This window comes from Bos indicus x Bos taurus, chromosome 28 (assembly GCF_003369695.1).
Source record: "Bos indicus x Bos taurus breed Angus x Brahman F1 hybrid chromosome 28, Bos_hybrid_MaternalHap_v2.0, whole genome shotgun sequence".
NCBI lineage: Eukaryota > Metazoa > Chordata > Mammalia > Artiodactyla > Bovidae > Bos > Bos indicus x Bos taurus.
The window spans coordinates 29,068,212-29,081,377 of NC_040103.1; the positions used below are offsets into that span (position 1 = coordinate 29,068,212).

General features: G+C 37.0%; 1 protein-coding gene across 6 annotated transcripts in view; it reads right to left on the bottom strand.

Moving 5' to 3' along the window:
- P4HA1 (prolyl 4-hydroxylase subunit alpha 1) overlaps window positions 1-13,166 on the bottom strand; it is a 100,294-nt gene that overhangs the window by 26,244 nt on the left and 60,884 nt on the right. For 4 of the 6 annotated variants that reach the window (XM_027531071.1, XM_027531072.1, XM_027531073.1 and 1 more), the window contains 2 exons: window positions 12,707-12,883; window positions 806-876 (listed from right to left, as the gene is read on the bottom strand). In XM_027531071.1, coding sequence (XP_027386872.1) covers window positions 806-876; window positions 12,707-12,883 — 248 coding nt within the window. Of the gene's footprint in view, window positions 1-805; window positions 877-1,926; window positions 1,998-12,706; window positions 12,884-13,166 lie in introns of all 6 variants that reach the window. The other 2 variants (XM_027531076.1, XM_027531077.1) reach the window with 1 other exon arrangement.

Here is a 13,166-nt window from a genome sequence, read left to right on the forward strand (position 1 = left end):
CAACTAAACAATAGCAATCTAAAGAACATAATTAAACAATCATCAAATATAAAAAATGAAAATATATTAAAATATTCCTAAGGAGAGGAAGCTTATTTATTTTCAATTAAGTATTATATGTGAATAAATATTACTTGTTGCTACAATGAGACAGAATTCAGCTCAATGACACTTCTATTTTCATGAGAGCTGAGAAACTTTATTTATACAAATAAGTAAATGGAAAAAGAGTTCTGTTGAAATAACGTCATTTATTTTGTGAGCTTCTATTAAGTTATATATACTTACAAGTTACATAGTGACCTTTTATTAAAAATTATTTCAGTGACCTATCAGCCAATAACTTAGGAGATTCTCTTAAATATTGTTAAAAACAAAGAATTTGAAACCAACTGACTTACAGAGGACTTTTTAGGTAATCTTTCAAGGTGTCATTCTCACTACCTATAGCTACTGAGTCACCCTGAGATTTTTAAGCCCCTGCTTTACTACAAATTAAATTAGGCCTTGTTCTATGAAGAGTCTTTGGGAACTTCTGTTACTTTAAACATGAGAACACAACTTCACTTACCAGGTAGGGTGTGGGCTATCTCAGGAGGCATTTTAAAACCTAGCAAGTCACTTTGAAAAACCTCTATCAACTTCCCCATAACCATGTCCATCATGAAAAGTCATGCACTGTTATCAAATACCTATGCCTAATAGCCGAGGTCTTAGAAACCATAAGATGGGTTTTATGAAAACTAGACTCACAAGAAAGAAAATAGTCCAAATATGACTAAAATTCTTCCCATCACTCCCTTACCTCTTAGATACTCTGTACTGGGCTGTGGTCAATTTTCCAGTCTCAGGGTCATGTACTGTAGCTCGGCTCAGCTACAAAAAAAGAGAAAGGACAAGGGCTTACTCACGTAGCAGGCAATTTGGGGCTTTTGTTTTGTTTTGCCAAGCCACAGGTGATTGGAAGGGTTCAGATTGGTCTGGATGGTAGGCAATGGTTTCAAATCAGCAGAAACATTTAGAAAAGTGGCGATAAGAAAAGCCACTTCCAAATCAAGAAAAAAATGTGTTGACGGATTTTTGTTGCAGATTGTCCTTTCACTTTTTTTTTTTTAAATCATTTGAAGCTGTATGTAAATGATTTATAGCACTGGGTTTCACAGGTTCTTTCTCAGATCTAGAAGTTTAATGTTCTTCAAATTATTTGACAAAAGAGTAATTAGTAGTCTCTTTAAATTCATTTTTTTAAAACTCTCACCAAGCTATAACTGTTGCTAAATCTCTCTGGTGAAGTAAAAGGCAACTAAACTTGTAAGTAATAGCATTTGGAAGACTGAGATCTCAAGCATAACTCTGTTCTTTCCATTGCCAATGTTTAAGTCAGCAAGTTTTTTAAAATAAAAACTCCAACAGGAGAAATACAGATGACTCCATAATGACAATGTTATTTTATAAGATGCATGAACAAATGCCAACACAATCATCATGAAGAATGATGTGAATTCACTGCAGCATATTTATGAATATGAGAGAACGACATAAACAAGGACTACTCCCAGATTAATCCAGGCTGCTGCCTTTTTTTTTTCCCCCCCCCCCGTCTTTGGCAAGAAAAAAGAAAAAGGAATAAGAAAACAAGTATTAAGCCAGTTCCTGGACTGGCCTAACCTGATTTGATTCCTAACCTGAAGAGAGATGGAAAAGCGTATTAACTCCCTAAAATTAATAGACCAATTACATACTAAAAACAGAACTTCTAGTTAAAGAGAAAGACCTGTGAAACACAAAGCAGTTTTTCCATGCTTGAAAATAGGCGGTGACTTGACTGGAGACTGAAAATGACCTACTTCCCTTAAATGAATAATTCCTGTAGGATGTACAAAACACTCATTAGAGAGCAAAATATGCAGCATACACATCTCTTACCTTTTGCTAATTCTGTAATGTACCGTCTCCAAGTCTCCTGTTATTGGGTTTGAAATGGTGGCTCGCCTCAGCTGTGAAGCCAACCATCAAAATAGTTGCATTACAAAACAAAAAAAAAAAAATGAATCACATTTATCCAATCAGTCAGAAATCTGGGATTTTTACAAAGGAAGCTAAAAAGAGAAAATAACTCCATAGACTTCCAGTCACCTGTGTTGAACCTTGAAAGCCAGTTGACTTTTAAATTTTTTATAGTTTTAAAAAAAATTTTTTCCATGAATGGAGCATACACAAAACAGACTGGAAATTAAATTTCTTTGAAAGGTTACAGGATGTGAAATAAGGAAAAGAAATTTCTAAAATTTGAAGTTAATTTATAGTTACAAGAATGGCTATATGCATTCAATAACTCATTACAAACTTTTTGTTTTAATTTTTTTCAGTGATGGAAATGCTTGCAAAGAGAATGTTCAAAATCAGTTTGAAGACAGGACGGCAGAGTAGGTGGGCGGTGAGTACATCTCTCTCCATGGATGAATCAGGAATACACCTTCAGACACAGAAGTGCACGCAGAACACCAGCTGAGGGCGGACAGGAGAACCTGACCAGATGAAAAGAATATACAGAACCACACAAAGCTCAAGAGCAAGCCCTGAGCCTATGGAGTGGGAACACTGACTCCAAGACCCTAGACTACCAAAGAACTAATCCTAGAGAGTATCAAATAGTGAGAACTCACACAGTGGAAACCACTTGAATACAAGACCTGGCATCACCCAACCACCAGGAGCGCCCTGTGCAGGACGCCTCATCTAAACAACAAATAAAACAACAATACAAACCTAATCAGCAGCAGACAGGATTACCACCTCACTCAGCCTTGCCCATCATAGGAAAAACAAACAAACAAACAAAAACTCAGCATAAATCTCACCCTATATGAAGCTTACACAAACCACTGGACCAACCTTAGGAGGGCAGAAACCAAAAGGAAGAAAGAATTCAACCCTGAAGTTGGGAAAAGGAGACCTCAAACACAATGTTTAAAAAGAAAAAAGGCAGAGAAATACTACATAAATGAAGGAATAAATTAGAAACACAGAAGTCCAAATAAATGAAGAGGAAACAGGCAAACTCCCTGAAAATTCAGAATAATGATAGTAAAGATGATCAAAAACCTTGAAAACAAAATGGAGAAACTGCAAGAATCAATTAACAAAGACCTAGAAGAATTAAAGAATAAACACTCAGAGACAAACACCACAATTACTGAAATTAAAAATACTCTAGAAGGAATCAACAGCAGAATATCTGAAGCAGAAGAATGAATCAGTGAGCTGGAAGATAAAATGGTGGAAATAACTTCTGAAGAGCAGAATAAAGTAAGAAGAACAAAAAGAACTGAGGATAGTCTCAGAGACCTCTGGGACAATATCAAAAGCACCAACATTTGAATTAAAGGGGTCCCAGAAGAAGAAGAGAAAATGAAAGTGTATGAGAAAATTTTTGAAGAGATTATAGTTGAAAATTTCCCCAACATGGAAAAGGAAATAGTCAATCAAGTCCAAGATGCTCAAAGAGTCCCATACAGGATAAACCCAAGGAGAAACATGCCAAGACACATACTAATCAAGGTAACAAAGACTAAATACAAAGAAAGAACATTAAAAGCAGCAAGGAATAAGCAACAAGTATCATACAAAGGAAACCCCATATGCTTAACAGCTGATCTTTCAGCAGGAACTCTGCAGGCCAGAAGGGAATGGCAGGATATATATTAAGTACTGAAAGGGAAAAATCTACAACCAAGATTACTGTACCTGGCAAGGATCTCATTCAAAACTGATGGAGAAATAAAAAGATTTCCAGACAAGCAAAAGTTAAGAGAATTCAGTACCACCAAACCAGCTCCACAACAAATGTTAAAACAGACTTAATAGTCAAAAAAACAAGAGAAGGAAAAAGATCTACAAAATCAACTCCAAACAATTAAGAAAATGGCAATAGGAACATACATATCAATAATTACTTTAAATGTAAATGGATTAAATGCTCCAACCAAAAGACAAAGACTAGCTGAATGGATACAAAAGCAAGACCCATATATATGCTGTCTACAAGAAACCCACTTCAGAGCTAAAGGCACATATATATTGAAAGTAAGAGGATGGGAAAATATATTCCATGCAGACAGGAAGCAAAAGGAAGCTGAAGTAGCAATCCTCATATCAGAAAAAATAGACCTTAAAGAATATTACAAGAGATAAGGAAGGACACTACATAATGATCAAGGGATCAATCAAGAGGAAGACATAACAATTGTAAATACCTACGAACCCAACATAGGAGCACCTCAATACATAAGACAAACAATAACAGACACAAAAGGAGAAACCTACAGTAACACAATAACAGCAGGAGACTTTAACACCCCACTCACACCAATGAACAGGTCATCAAAACAGAAAATTAATACGGAAAGTCAAGTCTTAAATGATATATTAGATGAGATGAATCTCATTGATACTTTTGGGACATTCCATCCAAACGCAGAAGAATACACCTTCTTCTCAAGTGCACATGGAACATTCTCCAGGACAGACCACATCTTCGGTCACAAATCAAACCTCAGTAAATTTAAGAAAACTGAAATAGTATCAAGCATCTTCTCCGACCACAACGCTATGAGACGAGGTATCAATTACAAGAAAAAAACTGTAAGAAACACAAACACATGGAGATTAAACAACACACTTCTAAATAACCAACAGGTTACTGAAGAAATCTAAAGGGAAATAAAAAAATTTCTAGAAACAAATGACAATGAAAACATGACAACTCAAAACCTATGAGATGCAGCAAAAGTAGTTCTAAGAGGGAAGTTTATAGCAATACAATCCTACCTCAAGAAACAAGAAAAACATCGAATAGACAACATAACTTTACACCTAAAACGGCTGGAAAAAGAACCAAAAAACCCCAAAATTAGTAGAAGGAAAGAAATCATAAAGATCGGAGCAGAAATATATGAAAAAGAAATGAAAGAAATAATAGTAAAGGTTAATAAAACCAAAAGCTGGTTCTTTCAGAAGATAAATAAAATTGACAAAACTTTCGCCAGACTCATCAAGAAAAAGAGAAGAATCAAATCAACATAATTAGAAATGAAAAAGGAGAGGTTACAACAGACAATATATAAATACAAAGGATTATAAGAGACCATTATGAACAACTAAATGGCAATAAAATGGATAACCTGGAAGAAATGGACGGATTCTTAGAAAAGTTCAATCTTCCAAGACTGAACCAAGAAGAAATAGAAATTATCAACAATCCAATTACAAGCACTGAAATTGAAGCTGTGATCAAAAATCTCCCCCCAAAAAAACCCCAGGATCAGATGGCTTCACAGGAGAATTCTATCACACATTTAGAGAAGAGCTAATGCCTATCCTTCTAAAACTTTCAAAAAATTGCAGAGGAAGGAACACCTCCAGACTCATTCTACTAGGCCACCATCACTCTGATACCAAAACCAGACAAGGACAACACACAAAAAAGAAAACCACAGGCCAATATCACATAGATGAACATAGATGCAAAAATCCTCAACAAAATTTTAGCAAACAGAATTCAGCAATACATCCAAAAGTTCATACACCATGATTAAGTTGGGTTTATTTCAGTAATGCAAGGACTCTTCAATATATGCAAATCAATCAATGTGATACACCATATTAACAAATTGAAAGATAAAAACCGTATGATAATCTCAATAGATGCAGAAAAAGCCTTTGACAAAATTCAGCACCCATTTATGATTAAAACCCTTCAAATAATGGGCACAGAAGGAACCCATCTCAACAAAGTAAAGGCCATATATGATGTCTATAGCAAACACTATTCTCAGTGGTGAAAAACTGAAATCACTCCCCCTAAGATAAGGAACAAGACAAGGGTGTCCACTTTCACCACTATTATTCAACACAGTTCTGGAAGTCCTAGCTACAGCAATCAGAGAAGAAAAAGAAATAAAAGGCATCCAGATCAATGTTTGCAGATGACATGATACTGTACATAGAAAACACTAAAGATAGTATCAGAAAATTACTAGACCTAATCAGTGAATTTAGCAAAGTTGCAGGACACAAAATCAATACACAGAAATCACTTGCATTTATATATCCTAATAATGAAAAATTAGAAAGAGAAATTAAGGAATCAATCCCATTCACCATTGCAACAAAAAGAATTAAATATCTAGGAATAGTGAATTTAACTCATGACCATTATATCTACTACTGCGGGCAGGAATCCCTCAGAATAAATGGAGTAGCCATCATGGTCAACAAAAGAGTCCAAAATGCAGTACTTGGATGCAATCTCAAAAACGACAGAATGATCTCTCTTTGTTTCCAAGGTAAACCATTCAATATCACAGTAATCCAAGTCTATGCCCCAACCAATAACACTGAAGAAGCTGAAGTTGAACGGTTCTATGAAGACCTACAAGACCTTTTAGAATTAACACCCAAAAAAGATGTTCTTTTCATTATAGGGGACTGGAATGCAAAAGTAGGAAGTCAAGAAACACCTGGAGTAACAGGCAAATTTGGCCTTGGAATATGGAATGAAGCAGGGCAAAGACTAATAGAGTTTTGCCAAGAAAATGCACTGGTCATAGCAAACACCCTCTTCCAACAACACAAGAGAAGACTCTACACATGGACATCACCAGATGGTCAACACCGAAATCAGACCGATTATATTCTTTGCAGCCAAAGATGGAGAAGCTCTATACAGTCAACAAAAACAAGACCAGGAGCTGATTGTGGCTCAGATCATGAACTCCTTATTGCCAAATTCAGAGTAAAATTGAAGAAAGTAGGGAAAACCACTAGACCATTCAGGTATGACCTTAATCAAATCCCTTATGATTATACAGTGGAAGTGAGAAATAGATTTAAGGGTATAGATCTGATAGAGTGCCTGAGGAACTATGGAATGAGGTTCGTGACACTGTACAGGAGACAGGGATCAAGACCATCCCCATGGAAAAGAAATGCAAAAAAGCAAAACGGCTGTCTGGGGAGGCCTTACAAATAGCTGTGAAAAGAAGAGAAGCGAAAAGCAAAGGAGAAAAGGAAAGATATAAGCATGTGAATGCAGAGTTCCAAAGAATAGCAGAGTTCCAAAGAATATATAAGAAAGCCTTCCTCAGCGATCAATGCAAAGAAATTGAGGAAAGCAACAGAATGGGAAAGACTAGAGATCTCTTCAAGAAAATTAGAGATACCAAGGGAACATTTCATGCAAAGATGGGCTCAATAAAGGACAGAAATGGTATGGACCTAACAGAAGCAGAAGATATTAAGAGGTGGCAGGAATACACAGAAGAACTGTACAAAAAAGATCTTCATGACCCAGATAATCACGATGATGTGATCACTGACCTAGAGCCAGACATCCTGGAATGTGAAGTCAAGTGGGCCTTAGAAAGCATCACTACGAACAAAGCTAGTAGAGGTGATGGAATTCCAGTTGAGCTATTTCAAATCCTGAAAGATGATGCTGTGAAAGTGCTGCACTCAACATGCCAGCAAATTCTGAAAACTCAGCAGTGGCCACAGGACTGGAAAAGGTCAGTTTTCATTCCAATCCCAAAGAAAGGCAATGCCAAAGAATGCTCAAACTACCGCACAATTGCACTCATCTCACACACTAGTAAAGTAATGCTCAAGATTCTCCAAGCCTGGCTTCAGCAATACGTGAACTGTGAACTTCCAGATGTTCAAGCTGGTTTTAGAAAATGCAGAGGAACCAGAGATCAAATTGCCAACATCCGCTGGATCATGAAAAAAGCAAGAGAATTCCAGAAAAACACCTATTTCTGCTGTATTGACTATGCCGAAGCCTTTGACTGTGTGGATCACAATAAACTGTGGAAAATTCTGAAACAGATGGGAATACCAGATCACCTGACCTGCCTCTTGAGAAATCTGTATGCAGGTCAGGAAGCAACTGTTAGAACAGGACATGGAACAACAGACTGGTTCCATATAGGAAAAGGAGTACGTCAAGGCTGTATATTATCACCCTGCTTACTTAACTTATATGCAGAGTGCTGCTGCTAAGTCGCTTCAGTCGTGTCCGACTCTGCGCGACCCTATAGATGGCAGCCTACCAGGCTCCCCCGTCCCTGGAATTCTCCAGGCAAGAACACTGGAGTGAGTTGCCATTTCCTTCTCCAATGCATGCAAGTGAAAAGTGAAAGTGAAGTCACTCAGTCATGTCCGACTCTTAGCGACCCCATGGACTGCAGCCCAGTAGGCTCCTCCATCCATGGGATTTTCCAGGCAGGAGTACTGGAGTGGGGTGCCATTGCCTTCTCCGAGTACATCATGAGAAATGCTGGACTGGAAGAAGCACAAGCTGGAATCAAGATTGTTAGGAGAAATATCAATAACCTCAGATATGCAGATGACACCACCCTTATGGCAGAAAGTGAAGAGGAACTAAAAAGCCTCTTGATGAAAGTGAAAGTGGAAGAGTAAAAAAAATTGGCTTAAAGCTCAACATTCAGAAAACGAAGATCATGGCATCTGGTCCCATCAGTTCATGGGAAATAGATGCGGAAACAGTGGAAACAGTGTCAGACCTTATTTTTTTGGGCTCCAAAATCACTGCAGATGGTGACTGCAGCCATGAAATTAAAAGACGCTTACTCCTTGGAAGGAAAGTTATGCCCAACCTAGATAGCATATTAAAAAGCAGAGACATTACTTTGCCAACAAAGGTCCGTCTAGTCAAGGCTATGGTTTTTCCTGTGGTCATGTATGGATGTGAGAGTTGGACTGTGAAGAAGGCTGAGCACCGAAGAACTGATGCTTTTGAACTGTGGTGTTGGAGAAGACTCTTGAGAGTCCCTTGGACTGTACGGAGATCCAACCAGTCCATTCTGAAGGAGATCAGCCCTGGGATTTCTTTGGAGGGAATGATGCTGAAGCTGAAACTCCAGTACTTTGGCCACCTCATGCAAAGAGTTGACTCAATGGAAGGGACTCTGATGCTGGGAGGGATTGGGGGCAGGAGGAGAAGGGGACGACAGAAGATGAGATGGCTGGATGGCATCACTGACTCGATGGACACGAGACTGAATGAACTCCAGGAGTTGGGGATGGACAGGGAGGCCTGGCGTGCTGCGATTCATGGGGTCGCAAAGAGTCGGACACAACTGAGTGACTGAACTGAAGAAGACAAAAGAACTGTACACAGAAAACCGTAAGACACTGATGAAAGAAAGACAACATAAACAGATGGAGAGACATTCCATGTTCCTGGGCAAGAAGAATCAATATTGTGAAAATGACTATACTACCAAATGCAATCTACAAATTCAAAGTGATCCCTATCAAATTATCAATGGCATTTCCAACAAAACTAGAACAAAAAATTTCACAATCCATATGGAAACACAGAAGACCCTGGATAGCCAACGCCGTCTTGAGAAAGAAGAATGGAGCTGGAGGAATCAACCTTCCTGACTTCAGATTATACTACAAAGCTACAGTCACCAAGACAGTAAAGTACTGGCACAAAAACAGAAATACAGACCAATGGAACAAGACAGAAAGCCCAGAAATAAACCCATGCACCTATGGGTACCTTATTTTTGACAAAGGAGGCACGAATATACAATGGGGCAAAGACGGCCTCTTCAATAAATGGTGCTGGGAAAACGGGACAGCTACATGTAAAAGAATGAAATTAGAACACTTCCTAACACCATACACAAAGATAAAGTGAAAATGGATTAAAGACCTTTATGTAAGACCAGAAACTATAAAACTCTAAGAGGAAAACATAGGCAGAACACTCAATGACATAAAAAAGCAAGATCCTCTATGACCAACCTCCTAGAGGAAAGGAAATAAAAACAAAAGTAAACAAGTGGGACCTGATTAAACTTAAAAGCTTTTGCACAGCAAAGGAAGCTATAAGCAAGGTAAAACGACAACCCTCAGAATAGGAGAATATAATAGCAAATTAATCCTGATGAAGGATTAATTTCCAAAATATACAAGCAGCTCGTACAACTCAATGCCAGAAAAACAAACAACCCAATCAAAAAGTGGGGAAAAGACCTAAACAGACATTTCTCCAAAGATGACATACAGATGGCTAACAAACACATGAAAAAATGTTCAACATCACTCATTATTCAGTTCAGTTCAGTTCAGTCGCTCAGTCGTATGATGAGATATCACCTCACAAAGGTCAGAATGGCCATCATCAAAAAGTCTACAAACAATAAATGCTGGAGAGGGTGTGGAGAAAAGGGAATGTTCTTGCACTGTTGGTGGGAATATAAATTGATACAGCCACTATGGAAGATGGTATGGAGATTCCTTAAAAAACTAGGAATAAAACCACCCATATGACCCAGCAATCCCAATCCTAGGCATATACCCTGAAGAAACCAAAATTGAAAAAGACACATGTATCCCATTGTTCATTGCAGCACTATTTACAATAGCTAGAACATGGAAGCAACCATTGACAGATGAATGGATAAAGAAGTTGTGATACATATATACAATGGAATATTACTCAGCCATAAAAAGGAACTCATTTGAGTCAGATCTAATGAGGTGGATGAACCTAGAACCTATCATACAGTGTGAAGTGAGTCAGAAAGAGAAAGATAAATATCATATTCTAACGCACATATATGGAATCTAGAAAAATGGTTCTGAAGAATTTATTTACAGGGCAGCAGTGGAGAAACAGACTTATGAACAGACTCTATTCTCAATAGAGAATAGACTTACGAACATGGGGAGATGGGAGGAGAGGATGAGACGTATGGAAGAAACTTACATGACCATATGTAAAATAGATAGCCAAAGGGAATTTGTTGTATGGCTCAGGAAACTCAAACAGGGGCTCTGTATCAGTCTAGAGGGGTGAGATGGTGTGGGAGACGGGAGGGAGGTTCAAAAGGGAGGGCACATATGTATACCTATGGCTGATTCATGTTGAGGTTTGACAAAAAACAACAAAATTCTGTAAAGCAATTATCTTTCAATAAAAAAATAAATTAAAAAGAAAAAATCAGTTTCAAGGTCAATCTTTTCTTCCTTCAAGATATTTGCTCATATATTTCAAACAAACAGTGAAATAATGTTAGACTGAGCACAAAGATTGATGAAAAGAACTCATAAATGTTATTTTTTTTAAAAAACACAGAAAGAGATGGCAGCCAAGATAATGATTTTAAACTTTTTTCTAAAAATGAAAGATTGTTTGGAGGTTAACAAGAATATAAAATTTTCCTTGTCATTGTATTTTTTGATCAAATAATCTAATTGAGGCATCCCTTTTAAGACTGAGGTCTCCAAACTCAGAGATATAAGACAGTCTCCAAGCAGAAATAAACTTCTAATATTCTACCACAATAATTTTGCTTTACTGACACAAATATAACAGACTAAAATCCAAAAAAAAAAGACAGAATATGACATCACTATCTTTTATCTGTTTAAAAGATTTGTAAGAGCTCCCTTGGACAACACCCATACAAATTAGACAAGTCTTTTCATTTAAAATACTGGAGTGGGTTGCCATGCGCTTCTCCAGGAGACCTTCTCAGCCCAGGGATTGAATCTGAGTCTCCTGCAGAGCAGCCAAATTCTTTACCCTCTGAGCCACCAGAGAAGCTCATAATCTTTAGTAAAAAAACAAAAAGTACCCATTTTCAAAAGTAGTAAAACTTAACAGCAATAAACATTCTGATTTCAAGTTTATTCTGCAGTATAGAAATCCAGACAAGGAACAGCAAACTATGGTCCATGGGCTGAATTCATCCAGCTACTTGCTTCTAGAAATAAAAGTTTTACTGGAATATAGCCATACTCATTTATGTATTTTCTATGACTGCTTTTGCATTACAAGAGCAGAGGTGAGTAGTTATAACAGACTGTACAGCCTGCAAAACCTAAAAAGATTTACTATCTGGACCTTTACAGAAAAAATTTCCAGTTCCTGTATAGTAAGTGAGCAAAAATATTTCTAGTGTTTACTTAACAGTCTCTTTATGAAAATGATCATAGTTTGTATTTTGCTGTCAATAAGACCAAACAGATTTTAAGAACAAGCTGATGGGGAAAAAGCCAAGAGCATAAAGGTCATTCTTGCTCCCCAAAGATTAATTTCTATGCTAAACACTAAAGCTTATAGGATTGTGTTTATAATAAATTCTTTCTTAAGATAAATGATGTAGGTTGAAGCCAGAAAATGATGATGTCATTATTTCAGATTAGCAAGATGTTCATGCCCAATGATATCCTCCAAGTAATAATGTACCTAGACAGGAATAAAAATACTTCAAGTATTATTTCAGATAAAACTACAGAAGTTGAATATAAAAAGTTGGCCTCTGATCAATCTCAGAGATTAAAGGGCTCCAAAGTACACAGAAATTTTTTCAGGAAGATGCTGAAACACAAATCTGTTAAGTGTGAATAAAAATATAACCTATGATTTTCATAATTTAATGCTTAAACCCTAGTTGCAAGGTTACATACAAGGTATGGAATATGTGTTGATAATAAAAAGAGAAAAATTGGTATAAATAGAGCTTAGTTAATTCCATTAGTTTTCAACAATAACATCTAAAACTATCTATGGGGTTATTGTCACGTCAATTATCATTTTTATAATCTTGCAAAGGAAAAGCTGAAACACAAGTAAACTGAGGAGAGAAAAAAAATTATTTACCCTTGGTTTTGCTAGATCTTTAACGACTTCAATTTCTGCATCAGAAATAATATCATGGAAGCGGATAATACGAGGCTTGTCCCACTCATCCTCCTGTTTGGCTGGAGCCAGGATAAATTTAGGATTCCGGTTTCCATCATGGTAGCGACAGAAGAGTTTTTTCTGTCTCCGAGGAGTCTGAACAAAAAGTTTAAAAAATTATAAATATATTAGAGTAATAATATTTTAATGCTGTTCCTATGAAGATAAGAAGCAGTAATCATGCTGGTGTATAGACACAGTACTTGAGGAAGAACATACAAAACAAATAGTGCTCTGCAAATATTCTGCATCAAACAGGACCTTCAGAATTCAAACAGGACCTTCAGAATTTTAAAAGTTTTATTAATGATTCTTTTCTGGAAGAGATGGTGAGGTTTCTCTTTAACCCTTCTCTCATCAAAATAAAGTTCAGGCCTTG